The sequence below is a fragment of the Anguilla anguilla genome, chromosome 17, assembly GCF_013347855.1.
Source record: "Anguilla anguilla isolate fAngAng1 chromosome 17, fAngAng1.pri, whole genome shotgun sequence".
NCBI lineage: Eukaryota > Metazoa > Chordata > Actinopteri > Anguilliformes > Anguillidae > Anguilla > Anguilla anguilla.
In genome coordinates, this window is record NC_049217.1 from 9191659 (window position 1) to 9209298 (window position 17640).

At 41.0% G+C, this 17640-nt stretch overlaps 1 protein-coding gene across 1 annotated transcript in view; it reads right to left on the reverse strand.

Moving 5' to 3' along the window:
* Nucleotides 1-3452: 3452 nt before the first annotated feature.
* LOC118216729 (sodium channel protein type 4 subunit alpha B-like) overlaps nucleotides 3453-17640 on the reverse strand; it is a 28499-nt gene continuing 14311 nt past the window's right edge. The window contains exons 13-25 of the mRNA XM_035398168.1: nucleotides 17160-17333; nucleotides 16383-16739; nucleotides 13893-14225; nucleotides 12091-12193; nucleotides 11298-11452; nucleotides 10586-10759; nucleotides 9636-9737; nucleotides 9136-9420; nucleotides 8350-8403; nucleotides 7578-7712; nucleotides 7077-7172; nucleotides 6375-6645; nucleotides 3453-6191 (exon numbers count right to left, since the gene is read on the reverse strand). Of these exons, the coding sequence (XP_035254059.1) occupies nucleotides 4951-6191; nucleotides 6375-6645; nucleotides 7077-7172; nucleotides 7578-7712; nucleotides 8350-8403; nucleotides 9136-9420; nucleotides 9636-9737; nucleotides 10586-10759; nucleotides 11298-11452; nucleotides 12091-12193; nucleotides 13893-14225; nucleotides 16383-16739; nucleotides 17160-17333 (3480 nt within the window). The 3' untranslated portion in view covers nucleotides 3453-4950. The remainder of the gene's footprint in view (nucleotides 6192-6374; nucleotides 6646-7076; nucleotides 7173-7577; nucleotides 7713-8349; nucleotides 8404-9135; nucleotides 9421-9635; nucleotides 9738-10585; nucleotides 10760-11297; nucleotides 11453-12090; nucleotides 12194-13892; nucleotides 14226-16382; nucleotides 16740-17159; nucleotides 17334-17640) is intronic.

Sequence of the window (17640 nt, forward strand, 5' to 3'; positions counted from 1 at the left end):
GAAAATGAAATGAAAATGCCCCTTGTTAGCATAACAATTTACCTTGCTTCTATGTTATTTCAAAATATCAACTGCAATTCTGCTGAAAATGCCTATACGTTTCTAAAAAATAAATTATATATATATATATATATATATCTTGCTTCTTCTTGTCCAGGGCCAATATATCTCAGTGGATGAATGCAAAGTGATACTGTTTTTAGCTTAAAATCAGAGGGGTAATTACAGTGACAGGATGTTTCCATTGTCATTGGTTAGACACAATGGAAATTTGTCATAAATAAAATAACAACAACAGTTGATGTAATCTTAAAAAGACTTTTTTAAGGTTTGGGTGAAAATCCTCTCAAAGGTCACCAGATTCTCAGTGGTGATTTTGAAGTTTGTAAACCACAAAGCAAAAGCCTGTCTCCTAGGGGTGATGGGCCAGTTGCAATTCATTTCTTGGCCCCAAGGTGGAGTCCAACTTGCATCAGTGAATGCCATATTTCTGTCCAGGATTATCCAGTGTAATGTATTTAACTGCCATCACTAAAATAACAATTTACAAAAATGATGTTTGAGTTTGTAATTAAGGTCACTTGTCATAACAAATATCTGGATTCAATCATACTTTTTGTTTAAAAACATCATATTATAATTGTAATAATTCCTTACAAAACCAGTTTTGCGAGCCAAATTTTGACATAGAAATGTTTGCAAGACAGTTTGTGGGGGAAAAAACCTGGCTATATTTCAAGTCCATGTCTTGGAGTAGTATTCCATATGTCAACATTGAGGACTAATGTTCATTGAACAGAGGTCAAAGTCTCTCTCTTTCTTGCTCTCCAGTCTCTTTTACACACACACACACACACACACACACACACACACACACACACCCAACATAGGCACACACACACACACACGCACCTATTTGCCTCCCTTCCCAGTTGCTCTTGTGCCCATTCTCTCTCTCTTTCTTTCTCTCCATCTCTCTCTCCCTCCCTAGTATTTTATAACGCCACCGTAGACTGTGGAGGGAAGCGGGTCTGTACCACTGCTGCCATGGAGTGTTTTGAGACTTCATTTAATAGGAAAAAACTCAGCAGAAATCTCTTGCGACTGAAATTCGTGGACTGTTCTCAGTTCAGTGACCTGGTGGACACAAGGTGAGGGGTGGGGCTTGGCATGACTGACACACACAGATAATTGACACGATTGACAATTGCCCTCCTGGAAACTGCTCGCACACTTCTTCTCAAACATGTGACTGACCTCCAGTGGGGGTTACTCCATGGGCAGTCAGGGTGCAAGGTTCAATCCTGAGCTAAAAAGGAACTTCTCTCAGCTATCAGGAGGACATTTTCCATACATTAATTTTTTTCCCTAGGTGTCTTTCTACTGAGGGCAAGCAACAATAACTATTATTATTATTATTATTATTATGATTAATAATAATAATAATAATAATAATAATAATAATAATAATAATAATAATAATAATAAAGGATTTATTACAGCATTTAGCTTGGACTATTATAAAATTGTGATGGCGTCTGAATTTGGGGAGCTTTATCTGTTGAAGTGCTGAAGGACCTGGAAGTCTCAAAATGGAAGGGGCTGGAGAGATCCGTTACTGGAGCTGGCATCAAGGGGAGGACGCTCAGATATAAAGAGCTGTGCAGAAAAACGCGCTTCCGCCGCTCGTCCACATGCTCGGGTGTGGATTGCTTCGCGGAGGAGCGGAAGGACTTAGTGGGTGCCGTCAGCGGTGCGTTTAGCCAGTGGAGACGACTGGCCCGTGGCATTTACTGGCAAACCTCCACGTCTGCGGTCGCAGAAGCCGGAAGAGGAGCGGCTTACGCCCAGATGGGAGTGTCAACAGAAAAGGTGGCCCCCAATCAAATGATCACTCCTGGGCAATTAAGGAGACATTTCCTGAGCTAATGGTCAAGATGAAAGAAAGATTGAATGTCCCTGCTGGTCCCCCTGGTTGAGCTGAAAAATGAACGTGGCCACCTTCAAAATGCTCTACCCGAGCAGGTTTCTTAAGCATTCCTTGAATAGTAAATGGTTGTGACGGACTTCCAGTTACAGCAGTGTCTGTTACATGTACGCCCACCTTCTCCTGGATGTTCAGAGTTAGCATATAGTCTCTCTTTTAGATGCATGACTATTTTAGACTCCTATCAAATAACCTCCTATTAACACTTGAAGCTGCTATTTCCGCCCCTACTGCTGGGTATACAAAAAAATAAAACAATTTTGGCAAGATGTTGGAACTGGGACAGTGGGGAGTAATCTTCCTCATCAACAAACAGGTTTCAGATCCCCTTCCAGGCTGGAGAAATATATAGCGTGTTTCTTCCTCTCATTCACAAAGCCTTCTTAAATGATCACAGATATTACAGTCACTGATGACAGGAAAAATATCCCTCACTCATTCTACAGCATTATTTCTGAAAAGTGGACTCATTTGTGAAAATTAGCTGTGATTGGTCACTTTACAGACTTAGCTGTGATTGGTCAAGTTCAAGAATGGGTTTGGGGTGTGTGTGTGTGGGGGGGGGGGGGGGGGGGGGAGGGGTTAACCTGAGGCTCTTAGAAGTACTGAGATCTCAGTGATTAAAAAGCACAGTTTTAAAATGACGTGCCGGTGAAGTTAGTGCAGTACAGTGTGACAATTGATTCAGAGGAGGTTTTGAGGTTGTGTCCTTCGGTCATTTGGGATAAGAGCATCTGTATTGTAATGCAATGTATTACCATCCTGAGTGGGTTTTGAGGGCGTGTCCCTCTGTCACTTTATAAAAAGTTGGGTCAGTGGGAGTGGGCATGACCACATTCCCCAGGCTCACAATGGTTAGTTTGGCGTGGGGACGAGCCACCTGCAGCCAGAAACTCTTCAGGCGTGTGAGGAATCCCCGTTCATTTCAAATGAACAGTAATTAGTTGACTTTGCATGGGCACACGCTAGTATAATTTTCACCAAAACTTAAATGTATACAATTAGCCAATATTATACCAGGTATTTTGGGGACTGTTAATGACAGCTCGACTGGTCTAGTCCTTGTTCAAGTCAAGTCAAGATAGAGTAAAAACACATACAAGACGGAGACAGGACCAAGACTCGATGTGGTATCGAGACTGGACTTGAGACTACGACTGTCTGGAGTGGCAAAGGTCTACTATTAAAGTATTTTACTTGTCTTTCTTCCTTGTGACAATTGACTGCTGCTTTTTTATTTATTTTTTTTGCTTTTGATGCTTTTCATTTTTTTTAGTTTTCTGTGACTTTCAACAACTTGGCCGTGACTGTTCCATGACTAGCCGAAATGTTCTGTGATGGACACCCAGCCTTAATTATAATCAGTACTATTGATAAATGATCGGGTGTTAATCTGGTAAACAGATTGCCTTTACCCACATTTTTTAATACATGCGAAGAATAATAATTTTGGCACAATGGTATGAAAAAGAATCCATTTATTTGAATGTTAACAGATTCATAATCACATAACATGAACATAATAATAGTCATGAAAAAAGGCCTCAGAGTGGTAAAAAAAGAATTGTTTGAAAGAAAGAAACCACAAGGGTGACATATTTGTTAATTAGTAATGATATAAAACTAAAATATAGATGGAATATCACATTCAAACAAGAAAAAGTTCAATAGCCATTGTCCCATTTAATCTGGAGAACTTAAAATGTTCAGCATCAAATAAAAGTTGTATCAGCTAGATAAAAATTGCATGAGTATAAAACCAAACCCATCCAAATGGATACTTGATATTTTATTAATAATAATGCATACAGGTAATTGTGTCATGAGATTGTTTTTACTTGTTTTAATGCAAATGCAAACTGAGGCAAATAGTGTTTTAGATTTACTATACTCTTACAGGCTAGTGACTTTAAGATCCTGTTTGTAATAAAGAAAGAATATTACATGATTTATATGCAAGATAATTATATAAACATATATATGCATACAAAGTACATAAAATGCAAGCAGGCTTATTTTGTTTAGGCATGACTATTTTATGAAAATTGCTAATTAATTCTTACAGGAATGCTTGTTTTTATTTGAGATAAATGTTTTTTGTATGACATTATATGTGCATCATATCATACACTGAAACGTACAGTGTCTAATCGAACAGTGTGACACATTACATTACAGTGACAATAATCAGTAACCTGAATTTATACATACATATGGAATGTATAGAACTTTGTGATGACAATTACATTTTTAAGAAAACCCACTAAATATTTAAAGAAATATTTTGAGGAGCATTTTTGTTATATTTCTTAAATGGACATAACTAACCATTGTGCCTTTTAATAAGTTCATTAGGAAAGGTATGAAAATCATTTTATGAAAAATGTTGTTCACATACATATGCTATGCTTTAGTTTTCCCCTTTCATACAGTACTGCAAATCACTCAAATTGCTGAATAAATGGAAATACCATCTGTCTCTATGAAAGGTACAGGTGCTGATATTTACACCCGATTTGGCATCCTCTTTTGGAGGAAACAAAGACATATACACATCCATTAGAGAAATTGGGGCTGATTTCTCTAGTTATCACCCCAATGGGGCTGATAACTAGAGAAAAAGCAGCCTTTAACGGATTGCCTCAGAAAAAGATACATCACAACATCAATGGATCGTCTTCATTCATTCATTCTTAAAAATAAACCCTGCTTCATTACTTTTTATTGACATCTTTGGCTGTGTTATATTAGTTACAGGAAATTTAAAATCCCTGTCAAGTACTTCAGATTGTCCTGTTCCGGAGGGTTAGCCATACTGTGGAGACTTAGCGCCTTCCTCCTCTCCTTAACTACACAAATCATAACAAAGGAAATCCAGCGCTGGGAGGAATGACCAGTCTTGACAAGGATGTCAACAGCTCTTCTAACTGGAAGACCAAGATGCATTATTCTTGATTTTGGTTTTAAATGTCAGAGTCTGTCGAGTTGCTTGCAGGTACGGTGGGTTGGGGGATGGAGGATGTGGCAGAACGCAGAATCACCTTGGTCATGACGTGTACTGGGGCTCCACTGGACTGAATGTCCTTTGGGTCTGCCTCAGGCTGGCTATCCACAGAGCCCATTAAGGGTTGGGCTTCCATGGTCGCTAGGTCCTCCTTAGCTGCCTGACTGCCGTAGAGGGAATTGATCGGTTTGGCAGTCATTCTCTCTTTCTCTGGCTGCTCCTTGTCCTCCTTTGCCTTAGCCATCTTCTCACAAAACTTTGGTAGGTGCTTGCGGCAGGCTCGCTGGATGATGCTGGCGGCCACCTCCTCCTGTTTGCGCCTCAAGGTGGTGGTGATGGGCTCGTAGGCCAGCTTGGAAGGGTTTTTCATCATGAACTTCTCCTCTATGCTGGTCTTTAGGGAGTCCATCTCCCCCGAATCACCCAGCACCTCTGTGGTTAGAGCCATCAGGATGTCCCGGCAGTGGATCTTGTCACCGGGGGCTATGGGTAGGTCCATTGTGATCAGCTTAATGGTGTTGGGCTTGGGGATCCTCAGAGGGTCCTTCAATGCATCACAGAAATCCGACAGCTGGCTATAGTCCACATACTGGGTGGCATCCGGGTCAAACTTCTCCCAAGTCTCATAGAACATCTCAAAGTCGTCCTCGCACAGCGGGTCGGCACTCTCCTTGGTAGTCACTTTGAAGTTCTCTAGGATGATGGCGATGTACATGTTGACCACAATTAGAAGGGAAATTATGATGTAGCTGCAGAAGAAGATGATGCCTAGGGTGGGGCTGGCACAGTTTCCCCTCACGCTAGTGCCTGGATTCTCAAAATAAGGGTCGCAGTCCGGAGACCCACTGTGCAGAATGGGAAGGAGAAGTCCATCCCAGCCTGCTAATGTTGTGGTCTGAAACATGGACAACATGCTGTTGCCGAATGTCTCAAAGTTTGTCATGTCATTCATTCCATGCATTTTCTTCACATGAGCAAACAGTGACATGCCGATGATGGAGAAGATGAACATATTTATGAAGAGGAGCAGGACAAAATTAAAGATGGCAGGAAGTGACATCATCAGAGCCCTTAGAAGCTTGTTGATGCCCTCTAATCCCCTGATGAGACGCAGGATACAGCCAATTCTGGCCACTCTCATTATACGGAAAAGTGTAGGCGACACAAAGTACTTCTCTATGAGGTCCGCCAGCACAACACCTTGAAAGAAAGGAAGAGTCATTTTCAAATATCAAATACTCTAAAACCTTTTATCAGCTCCGTCACGCACTTTTGAGTTACTTTGCTGCCCTTTTGTTTATGTTTGTGTTATTCTTTTAATTCATGCAGTGTCATGCAGTGAAAATCAATTTGGCAAAAGGTTTCTCGAGATTTTCTGCTTACTCAGTATGGAGAGAATGACCACCACAAAATCAAAGATATTCCATCCTACGTTGAAGAAATATTGTCTGAGTGCAAATATTTTGAGGGCACACTCGATGATTAAGATCAGGACATAGACCAGAGTGCCAAAGTACTGGAAAATCTCCATTTCCAGACTTTGATCGTCAGTCTCCGTCATCAAGATCACCATGTAGATGCAAAGCAGAACCATCATGAAGATTTCAATGAATGGCTTTGTGACGAAGTCAAATGCCAGGCCTTGGAGACAGTTCTTCACGTGGAACCCAGAAATGAAAAATAAACACAAACAGAACACATACAAAAGAAAAACAGTGTAGTCAGTGCTGTGACCGAGAAAGTGTGATCATCAACTTTAGGAAAATCAACAGATATGTGCGATGAACAAGGAGACAACTCACAGCTAACTGGTGCCTTATAACAGTTATCATTCAATGATTTCAAATTGAAGGTTTCGATTTGTGGTTATGTGGAACATCAATGAGATTGAGAGTGTTCTTCCTTGTGGATTTCTTAGTTGATTGGGGTAACCTAAAGGTTACGGGTTTGAATCCCAGGTAGGAGCACAGTTGTTGTACCCTTATGCAAGGCATTTAACCCTAATTCTGTGTATCCAGCTGTACAAATGGATCCTATGCAAAATGCAAAATAGTTGCACAAAGCCTTGGGACCATCATTAGATACCTGAGGTCTGGGAATGGACCTCTGTTCTTTAGAGTCCAGTTCTTTCATCCAGTACTTTCTCTGTCCCTCTGTCATGAAGAGATCCTGCCCTCCTAAGTATTGAGTCAGAGACTATTATTATTGGTGCATATGCTGGCGACCTGCACACTCAAAAAAAATGGCACAGAGCTATAAACAGCAAAAGATAGACAATCTGCATCAAACTATACAGCAGTGGTAACCAACCCTGTTCCTGCAGATCTACTGTAGTGTAGAATTTTACTCCAACCCTAACAAAGCACTCATCATTCAACAGCCAGCGATCTTGTTGAGCGACTAATTACTAGAGTCAGGTGTTCAGGAGTCAGGTGCTGAAACTGCTGTTATCACATTTCTCCAATAAACAGAGTATGGATTAATAAGCATTCAGCTAGGCTCATCCCTCATTGTTGATAATGCTGGTTTAATTGTGATTAAATGCTCTAGAGAATTATCGACTGTCCCAGATGTGCTGATACTTATCTTTTTTTTTTGCTGGTTATAGTAGTCAATATAAGCACCGAGGAAAAAACATAAGGTGAAGATGGACCCAAAAATGAAGAAGACAAAGTAGAGGTATATGTAGAGGTTTTCTTCATACACAGGCTGATCTTCGACCTGTATGAACAAAAAGTTCAAAGACAACCTCAGTTTCCAACAAGAGTAAATAGCCAAACTGTGTCTATTTTGTAAATTCACACCTGCCAGATCCTGTGCTTATCATAACTACATATCATAAGACAGATAAATTCAACTCTGAGGCAATATTTTAGCTAATGTGATGGATGTTATAGGTGATTTTAAATGTTTGGAGACCAAGTCACTTTTTTAGGCATCTCTTATAATAGAGATTCTAAAACCAACTCTTATTTCATCAGCAGTGCATATTCTGAAAACTACATGTACACACCAATACAAACAATAAGTAAATTATCCAAACTATGCTTTCCAAAGAAACCATTTTATCTTGTTTTATAAATAAATTTTCAGTTGAGTTGCCCTGGATGGATTGGTGATCTGTCCAGGGTGTATTCCTGCCTCTCGCCCACTGCATGCTGGGATAGACTCCAACCCCCCCCCCCCCCCCCCCCCCCCCCCCCCCCCCCCCCCCCCCCCCCCCCCCCCCCCCCCCTCCTCCCTGTAACCCTGGGCATGCAATCCAACAAAAACATATTGCATTAAAAAATGGATTATATCACATAATTATTCCAAACACAGGAACACATGAGTATCATTGTAATTAAGAATCCCTTACTGAACGTGCATCCATTGCTGCATATATGATGTCCAACCAGCCTTTATTCGTTCCCTGAACAAAAAAAACAAACACACACAAAAAACCCACAAATAGCAATGCATACAGGAAGACCTGATAACCTCTGCTCCACTATATTTAAATTACATTTTAGGGATTTGGCAGCCTCTCCTATACATCTTGATTTAGCCATAGAGCATACAGTAAAGGGGAGGGAGTAGAAGGGGTCAGGTGGTGAAGCCTAGGAAGTACCGGGAAACTCACCCTACTGTGTATGTTGAGGGCAAAAGAGCCTGCAGCCCATTGAATTCAATGTAGAAAACCAAAGTGATTTAACAACCAAAGAAAACCTCAGTTACATGAACAGTTCCCTCACCATTGTCTGCCGCCATGGCACTACTATATGAGACAGTGCCATAATGCTGCCCATGGCACCACCGTATGAGACAGTGCCATACTGCTGCCCATGGCACTACTGTATGAAACAGTGCCATAATGCTGCCCATGGCACTACCGTATGAGACAGTGCCATACTGCTGCCCATGGCACCACCGTATGAGACAGTGCCATATTGCTGCCCATGGCACTACTGTATGAGACCGTGTCCTACTGAGACCCAGGGAGGGTGAATCCCCAACTTTATTATCTGCCAGTCTGACTGGATGTTTCTTCAGTAGGAAAATGCAAGAACTCTCTTTGCCCACCCACCTGTAGCAGGGCTGAGTTATTAAACGGAGGATTCTGCATATCTGCTACTCTCCAATGGATCATTCATGACAAACTTACCACTTGCAGGAGAGAGAGGTAGCCCATGGGAACGCTGTCGAAGTTCACCATCCTATTCTCCCAAGTTACTCCAGTGAAGTTCATGAAGATTAAATTGGAGCACTCTGTGTGGTTGTTGATGTCAAATGCGTGGAACATCTCCTCGCTGGTGGTGTTCATGCAATAGTAGAACTTCCCAGCAAACAGGTTGACTCCCATGATACTGAAGATGAGCCATAAAGTGATGCAGGCCAGGACAACGTTGAAGAGGGAGGGAATGGCCCCAACAAGAGTGTTCAGCACAACCTGTAGGGGTCAACACATATACACACACAAGCACCCACACAAGCACACGCACACAGACACGCATATACAGGCATATACACACAAGTATGCACACACACATACACAAACATGAAACACCAGGACCTAACAGCTGCATACAGTATACAGTTGTAGCTTGAGTGCTGCTATACTGATAATAGATGGTGCTTGCTGGATGCAGTAGAACAGTCACTCACCCTCGTCCCCTCAATTCTGGATGGGATCCTGAGAGCTCTCAAAACATTGACAGATCCAAACACGGGGAAGCCCAGAGTAACCATCATGCTTAGGAGAGAAACCTGAGGCACAATTTGAATGCTGTTACAACTCAAGCATTGCATTGCTGTGGCACCTACAGCTACTCTGCACTTTGAACTGATGCACTTGCTGTACGTCGCTCTGGATAAGAGTGTCTGCTAAATGCCTGTAATGTAATGTAATGTAATGCTAACTGCTTTTGTGTTGACAGATGGGAGACTGCATTGTCAAGCCATACAAAGAGTTGACTTCAATAATCCTTTATATTCAAGTCAAATTCAGCAATCATTTATATATCCCACATGGGGCAATGAAGCTGGCGCAGGCGAAAAAATATCCACAACATGCATGTATATGAAACAACATGGTTGGTCCAGACGTGAAATTTCGAAAGATACTTATATCGTGGATAACACCGACCAGTCAAGTTGTATGCAAACGTCCAAAAAGTCATTAGTTTTTGTTCATGAAGATGCAAAATGAATGAAATGCTCAATATTATCTGATGCTATAAAGGGATTTTCCATGAACTGCAGTTGAGACTTGGATAATTGCTGTTGCTTTTCCATAATTCCCTAAATTACAAATTATCTTAAAGAAACAAAAACAACAACAACCCACAAAACCCATTTGTCAAAGACTAAACATGACACAAAGTACATTCCTCAGACTTATTTATGTTCCAGGAATATGTCACTCTAATAATAATAATAATCATAATAATAATAATAATAACCAAAATATAAATTATCTGGAGACTTGTAAAATTAAGAAAGTATTTAGATTCTACACTAAAAATGCAGTAGGAGGGAAAGCAGTAAGAGGGAAAGCTTTTTTGATTAGAAAGCAATGTTTTCCATTTTTTAAAAATGAATAAATACTAACTTACATTTACAATAAGGAATTCCAGCCAACACCAGGCACTGGTGAAGTAGGTCTTGAAACCATATGCCAACCATTTTAGGAGCATTTCAAGAATGAACACGCTAGTGAAGACTAGCTCAGCATATGCCAGGATGATGCTTAAAACTTTACGCTGCTCAAGGTACATATCCTCAAAAGCCTGCCAAAATATGAACAAATAATGAAAAAACAATAGCAGGTACAGGTAGTTTAATGTTACATGATTTGGGACTAAATAACCATACACTATATGTCCATTGACTTAATCACATTATGTTCAGCAATGTTGATTTCATAAAATATCCACAGAGAATTTTATAGAGCCCAACACAGAGAAGTCGTTTTAATAAATACAATGAATATCAATGAATATTATAAAAAATTATTATTGAAAATATATAGAACCACATATAACCAGGGATAACCAAACAGAAATAATTCATTGTAAGGCGATAAGGTATGACACCAGTGGGTGGTGAATATGGTCAAATGAGGCTGCATCGTTTGTTTGAAGCCACATTGCTGCATACTTCATAACCGAGTTAGTGGGCACAAGATCAACTATTGTCTAGGTGTATACATATGATCAATATATTGAAAAAAATGTATACAATATATAGGCAAATAAACAAATTACCACCACTTTACTGTATATATTACACCATACTGATGCTTGAGAGGATGCAAGCTCCACTCACCAGAGCTCCACAGCTGACCAGGATGACAAAGGTGATGAAAGCCTGGAAGCAGCTGTGCTCCACAATGACGAAGCACGTCCTCCTGAAGTTCCACCACGTCTTCCCACGGCCCTGCGTGATGTCCACCTTCAGCCACGGGCAACGCCTGATGCATCCTGCAAAAGAGACGCAGATCCCCATCTCCAATGGTAAAGAAGGCAAGGTGCTACCTGACAGCTCTCACACCAAATTTTAAACAAGAAGTACCAATCAACTGCTTTGTCACCAAAAATGCTACTGACTTATTACAGGCCTTTTCTCTCTTTTCTCCCGATTTGGAATGCCCAATCGAATATGTAGATTATTTTTGTGCACTAACGTACAGCTTGAGTCACAAGCCTTTATTTCACTGTTTTAAGAGTCTGACTGTAAATAGTAAAACTTCCCCCACCAGTTCAGAGATCCCATGGCCCTGATGGGAGTTTACAGAGGGCCAATAGTTGGATAGTTCACAAAGAGCCCATAGTTCTATCGGAGAATTCACAGAGAGCCCATAGTTCTAATGGAGAATTCACAGAGAGCCCATAGTTCTAATGGAGAATCCACAGAGAGCCCATGGTTCTAATGGAGAATCCACAGAGAGCCAATAGTTCTAATGGAGAGTTTCAGAGAGAGTAGCTGAAATGAGGAGTTTACATAAAGAGCAGCTCTGATGGGGAGTTTACAGAGAGAGTAGCTCTAATGGGGAGTTTACAGAGAGAGTAGATCTCATGGGGAGTCTACAGAGAGCCCAAAGATTGCCCTGATTCTGTACCTTTGGTGAAGCAGTCCTGTGGACCGTCCTTTTCTGTTGCAATGGCCACCTCCTCTGGTTTGCGGTCCACAGCGCTGCACTGTGGGGATTTCTCTGCATTCCCCTGTTGAGGAGAGAGTCTGACAATAAGAGAGGTCTCTGTCCGCTGACCCCAGCAGAACCATGTAGACTGGCGCACATCTCTTAACCTCTTCGTGCAAGCCCCCTAGTGGCCAGGATGCCACAGTCCTGAGATTGTTCAGCTCAGACATTCAGTGCTCCTGCAACCAAACTATGAGCGAAAATAACCAACCCTGTGTTCTAGCTTTACTAGTGGATGACACACAACAACTATGCCAAATATGGAGTTTCTAAGTGCCACCACTGTCGTGCAGGTCTTCCATTTAACAAGCACCCCCTCCCTACAGTCTCATCTGCAACTACTAGTGATGGGCAAAGCAGTTCCTTTCAGTGTACTGAATCATTAGAATCAGTTTATTAAAAAGATTTGTTCAAAAGATTCGTTCACCGAATCGTTCAGTGCTTGACCGGAGCTCTGACTGCGTAGTCCCACTCACTGAACTGAAACATGGCCAAACGCTCAGTTCAGCTTGCTAACTAGTGAACTGAGAACGGTCGTTCGTGAAGGATAAGCCAGTGAACTGAGAATTTAGTTGGATAAAGATAAGAGGTGTGAAAAAATCCAGTGTGTACGGAAAAATCGTACCGAAAACATCTGAAAAATGAAAACAGGTGAACCGTGGTTCATATATTAGCATATTCTTTTGTTTTAATTTAATTTAGTTTTCCAGTTTAAAAAGTGTAGACAGAGCATTTTCGCAAAGAATATCTAATAGCCAAAGAACCAAGGACTTTCTTTCCATATTTTTAATAAAATGTTTTAATTTTAATTTTATTCTAAACAATTTAGTTTGAAAGAATGTGTTTGATATGGCCATTTTATTTGACTAATTTTCCCAAAGTGGGTTGTTTTAGCCCTGGATGCTGATTTCTTTACCGTGACTTGTTCTAACGGCTGCTTGAAAGAGTTAATGTCAAGCCCTAGCCGTGTGTTATGTTTGATGGTGGAATATTATTTGATTGCAATCTTATTGTACGTAATTTAAGTTATTACTATCTCCATGGGCTATACCTGTCACTAAGGGCATGGGAAATTCTCATTCAAATTTACTGTGTGCTGATATGTGCCAGATGAATGTAAAATTCCCCTTGGAGTAATCATAAATAGTAACAAGTGTAAACTGTCATCCCATCCCCATGTAACAGGATTACATAGAGTACAGAAAAACATACATGAGTGAATAATTACATATTTAAATGTAATCTACAGAAGTGAAGTCAGTTCATGAGGTGCAGATGTTTTGTAAAGGGCAAAGGTCACTAGTAGGATAAATAATTAGAGCATGTCAAAATAAGACTGTTTGATGACAACAACAGGCCAGTCAGCCAATGCAGGGCTGTCAACAATAACAAAAACTAAGGAATTTGCTGCAAAGCTACAAAGTGCTACATTTAAATAACAATTATAGGCTATACTTTTGAATTATTGAACAATGCATTAATATTACACACATCATACATTAAATTCATAAAATGCGATTAAGTAGCATGAAATAGTTCACCTTTTTGCACAGAAGAATGTTTATGGTAGTCGCTCAGGCTCAGTTGGATATTTACTGAGCCAATCTGTGGTCACCTTACTTAAGAGTATAATAGCAGTACCGTACTCCACACCTCAAGTACTCATTTAGATACTTAACTAGATTAAATATTTTGGAAAGAAAATCTGTCAATTTACTTACGTTTTTGAGTGCATCGGTATCATTTTCATCATCCAAGTCCAACTCTGCCTTGGCAATGGGCACGGCAAGGGAGCAGTCGATGCCCACATGCTCCAGGGCGAGGTTTTCCTTCTTGGCGTCGCCTTCGTCTCTGTCTCCATCCTTTCCCGCCTTCAGCTTCATTCCCAGCGGACTATTCGTTGGCCTGATGATGAAGGCTTTGACCCAGGCGAAGCCCCTGCTGATCCTCTTCATGGCAATCTGCATGTTCACCATATTTCTGGCCTCGCTGTACATGGCCGGATAGTTCCCACGGAAAGAGTTCCACAGCAGGGCCATGAACAGGTTAACCACCTGTGGGAAGGAGGCGGTGCATTAAGATTGGTCGTGGCGCCTGCAATTTCTGCTAACCTTCACTTTAGTTAGGTTCCATTCAGTTCAATCTCATGTGGAAAAAAGGACATGGATTAGCAAGCTTCTCAATTATGTCAAGGTGAAGGCCAGGGTTTATTGTCATATGTTAAACACACAGGTGCTTTAAACAATGAAATGCTTACTCAAAAGCACCCTTCTCTGCAAAACAAAAACAAAACAAAAAAACACAGCACACAAACAGGCACAGTACAATAATATAAAAAAGACCATAATGTTGAAAAATAAATGAACAGTGCATGTTACAGTCAAAAGTTAATGACAGTTCATAAATTTAAAGAGCAAACAGTCAGAATCTATTTCGTATTTAGTATCTTGATGACCTATGGAAAGAAATTGTCCTTAAAAAGTGTGGTTCTGGACCGAATGCTGCGATACCTTCTAGCTGATACACTATATCACCAAAAGTATCTGGTTTGGGACTGTTTTTCATGATTTGGGCAAGGCCTCTTTGTTCAAGTAAAGGCAAATCTTAATGCTACAACATACAATCGCATTCTAGATGATTCTGTGCTTTCCCAATAGTTTGGGGAAGCTGTCTGCGAGCCAGGCCATATTGCCCAATCAGTGCTTGACTGCACTAATGCTCTTCTGGCTGAATGGAATCAAATCCCTTCAGCAATGCTCCAATCTGTAGTATAAAGCCTTCCCAGAAGAGTGGAGGTTGTTTTATCAGAAAATGGTGGACCAACTCCATATTAATGCCCATAATTTTGGATGAAATGTTGAATGCCACATAGTGTAGCATGAGTAGACAAATCATGGGTGGGAGGAGTCACTGATAATGTGTTGTGTTCTGTTAAGACCACTGGTATAAGTTATGGGAGGTGAAGGCCTGCGAGTGCCTAAGCAGTCTTGACAATCTTTTGCATGCCTTCATGCTCCTGTACAGTACAGTGGCCGTACCAGACTGCGATGCAACCTGTTAAAAAGCTCTCAGTAGCACAGCGATAAAACTTAAAGAGTGTTGGCGCTTGGTCCATTTCCTGAGTCTCCTAAGAAATTATACACTAAACCCCAATCAAATGTGTGTGGTTCTGTTGTAACAAAGCCGTATAAATATTATATTGTGTGCAGGTATTGACGAAAGGGGATATCTTTAGTGCTGAATCCACATTAGCCCATTTCTTGGTTCCTATTGGTCATTTTAGATGGAGATCGCAGTTACAGTTACACAGTTGGCTGGAGCCAAAAAATAACAAACCCTCATGCTACACACCAGTATGCCTTGTTCTGTAATGCTAAACATAACAATACAGATGGATCCGTCATCTCAGAAATCCTGAGTGGTTCTTTTCTGGTAGCTTCTTTTCTTCTAGCACATCAAAGTAAGTTAGAATCAGCTTAACTATTTCAAGCAGTTGAAGCTAGGCACAGCAAATGTATTATACAGTGAGGGTGACACAACGCTTGAGAAGGAGTGGATGCTGTCAATGGCAGTGTGAGGACGAGTTTAACCAACCTGAAGACTGCTTAGGTACAGCTATGTGACCACTGTCAGAATTCAATTCTGCCATATTTTGCACAATAGGCTGATTTGTTCTGAATTTTCAAAATACATTTTTTGTATTTTTATAGATGTTCCATTCTCTGTTCTCAAGGGTTCATTGGCCAGAATCATCACAATTATATTTACATCAAGTTTGCAGCTGTACAGGTATACAATCTATAAACCCACAAGTGATACAAACAATAAAGAACATAAATGTTTTCCAAAAAGGCAAGTGATACTGTTCTTTGGGGTTTTCAGTGCTATTTCTCTGATTTCCTTTATCATTACTTCTGACATAGGTCACCAGGTTAAACCAAATCTCTGAACTGATTAGTGCTAATAAAGTTCTCAATGGAGAGATGAATGCAATGAACATTTTTCCAAAACTTTATGAACCAAGTCAACACAGGTGAGTTTATGTTGGCAGTTGCTGAATTTGCCAGACTTTGTTTGAGCAGACAAAGTAATGTTGATCGAATCCAGGCTAAAAAATCTATTTTGCGTCTGTGGATTATTCATGTAAAGGCAGGCACCTCAAATTTAAAATCCCATTGGTTTATATAGGGGCTTATTTTTGGAATACTCACCACCAGATTACCGATGACCAGGACCGTGATGTAGAAAACTACGCACATGGCCGGGCCAGCCACCTCCATGCAGTCCCACATGGTCTCAATCCACTCCCCACAGAGGATGCGGAAGACCAGCATGAAGGAGTGGAAAAAGTCGTGCATGTGCCAGCGCGGCAGCTCGCAGTCCTGGGCGATCTTGCACACGCAGTCCCTGTAGCTCTTACCGAACAGCTGCACGCCCACCATGGCGAAGGTTGTGACCGTTACGGCCAGCACCAGGGTGACCTTGCCAAGGGCACCCACCGAGTTCCTCATGATTTTTATGAGCATATTGAAGGCAGGCCACGACTCCCCCAGCCTAAAGATACGCAGCTGCCATCCAACACAGGAAAGCATGAAAAACAACACAAAACGGAACGGAGCACTTCATCAGATCTGTCATGAGATATTAAAAGGCTGATCATGATAGTAGCATGTAATAGGACACCACTTAAGCCTTTACCCTACCAGCAGTTATAAGCATGACACACATTGTTAATCCAGGATTGGATTCCAGAAATATTTTTCCCTACTGTTGACTAACTAACAATTATATTGTTACGTTCTTCACATGCACTGTTCAGCAGTTACCAAAATGAACTCTCGAAACTGTGTTGGTAAAGAAAACCAGAATGCTTACAGTACATTTATATCTATCTTATTTATATTGTATTTTATATCCCAGATGTTGCTAGGATACTCTGAACAGTCAAGGGAAAAGGGTAAAATGTCAAGCCTTGAGATTAGCCTTACCAAACGGAATGACCTGAGCACAGACAGGCCCTCAACATCAGCCAGACCCAGCTCCAGCAGGCTCAGAGTGGCAATAATGCTGTCGAAAATGTTCCACCCAACCTGGAAATAATAGTATGGGTCCATGGCAATGATTTTGACGACCATCTCAGCAGCGAAGATGAAAGTGAAAACCTAGGAGAAGAAATGGATAGGTCTGACCAAGATTGATTTTATTTACTCCCCATCCAGAATGTCTCAATTAATAAATTGTTATCCTGCTCATTGCTGCAAGCACCTTTGCCAGCTCGGCAGAGTACAGGCAATGACTCAGTCTCCCCCGAAACACGTGATAGCTCTTGCCGCTTCTTTTCACTACACAGGACCAGTTAGAACCAGAACCAGATAGGCACAGATAGCACATAAGATAAGATATAAGATATAAGATAGCACAGCCGTTGAATCAGAGGAGGACACTTCCTGCATAATCTCTGGTGGCAGA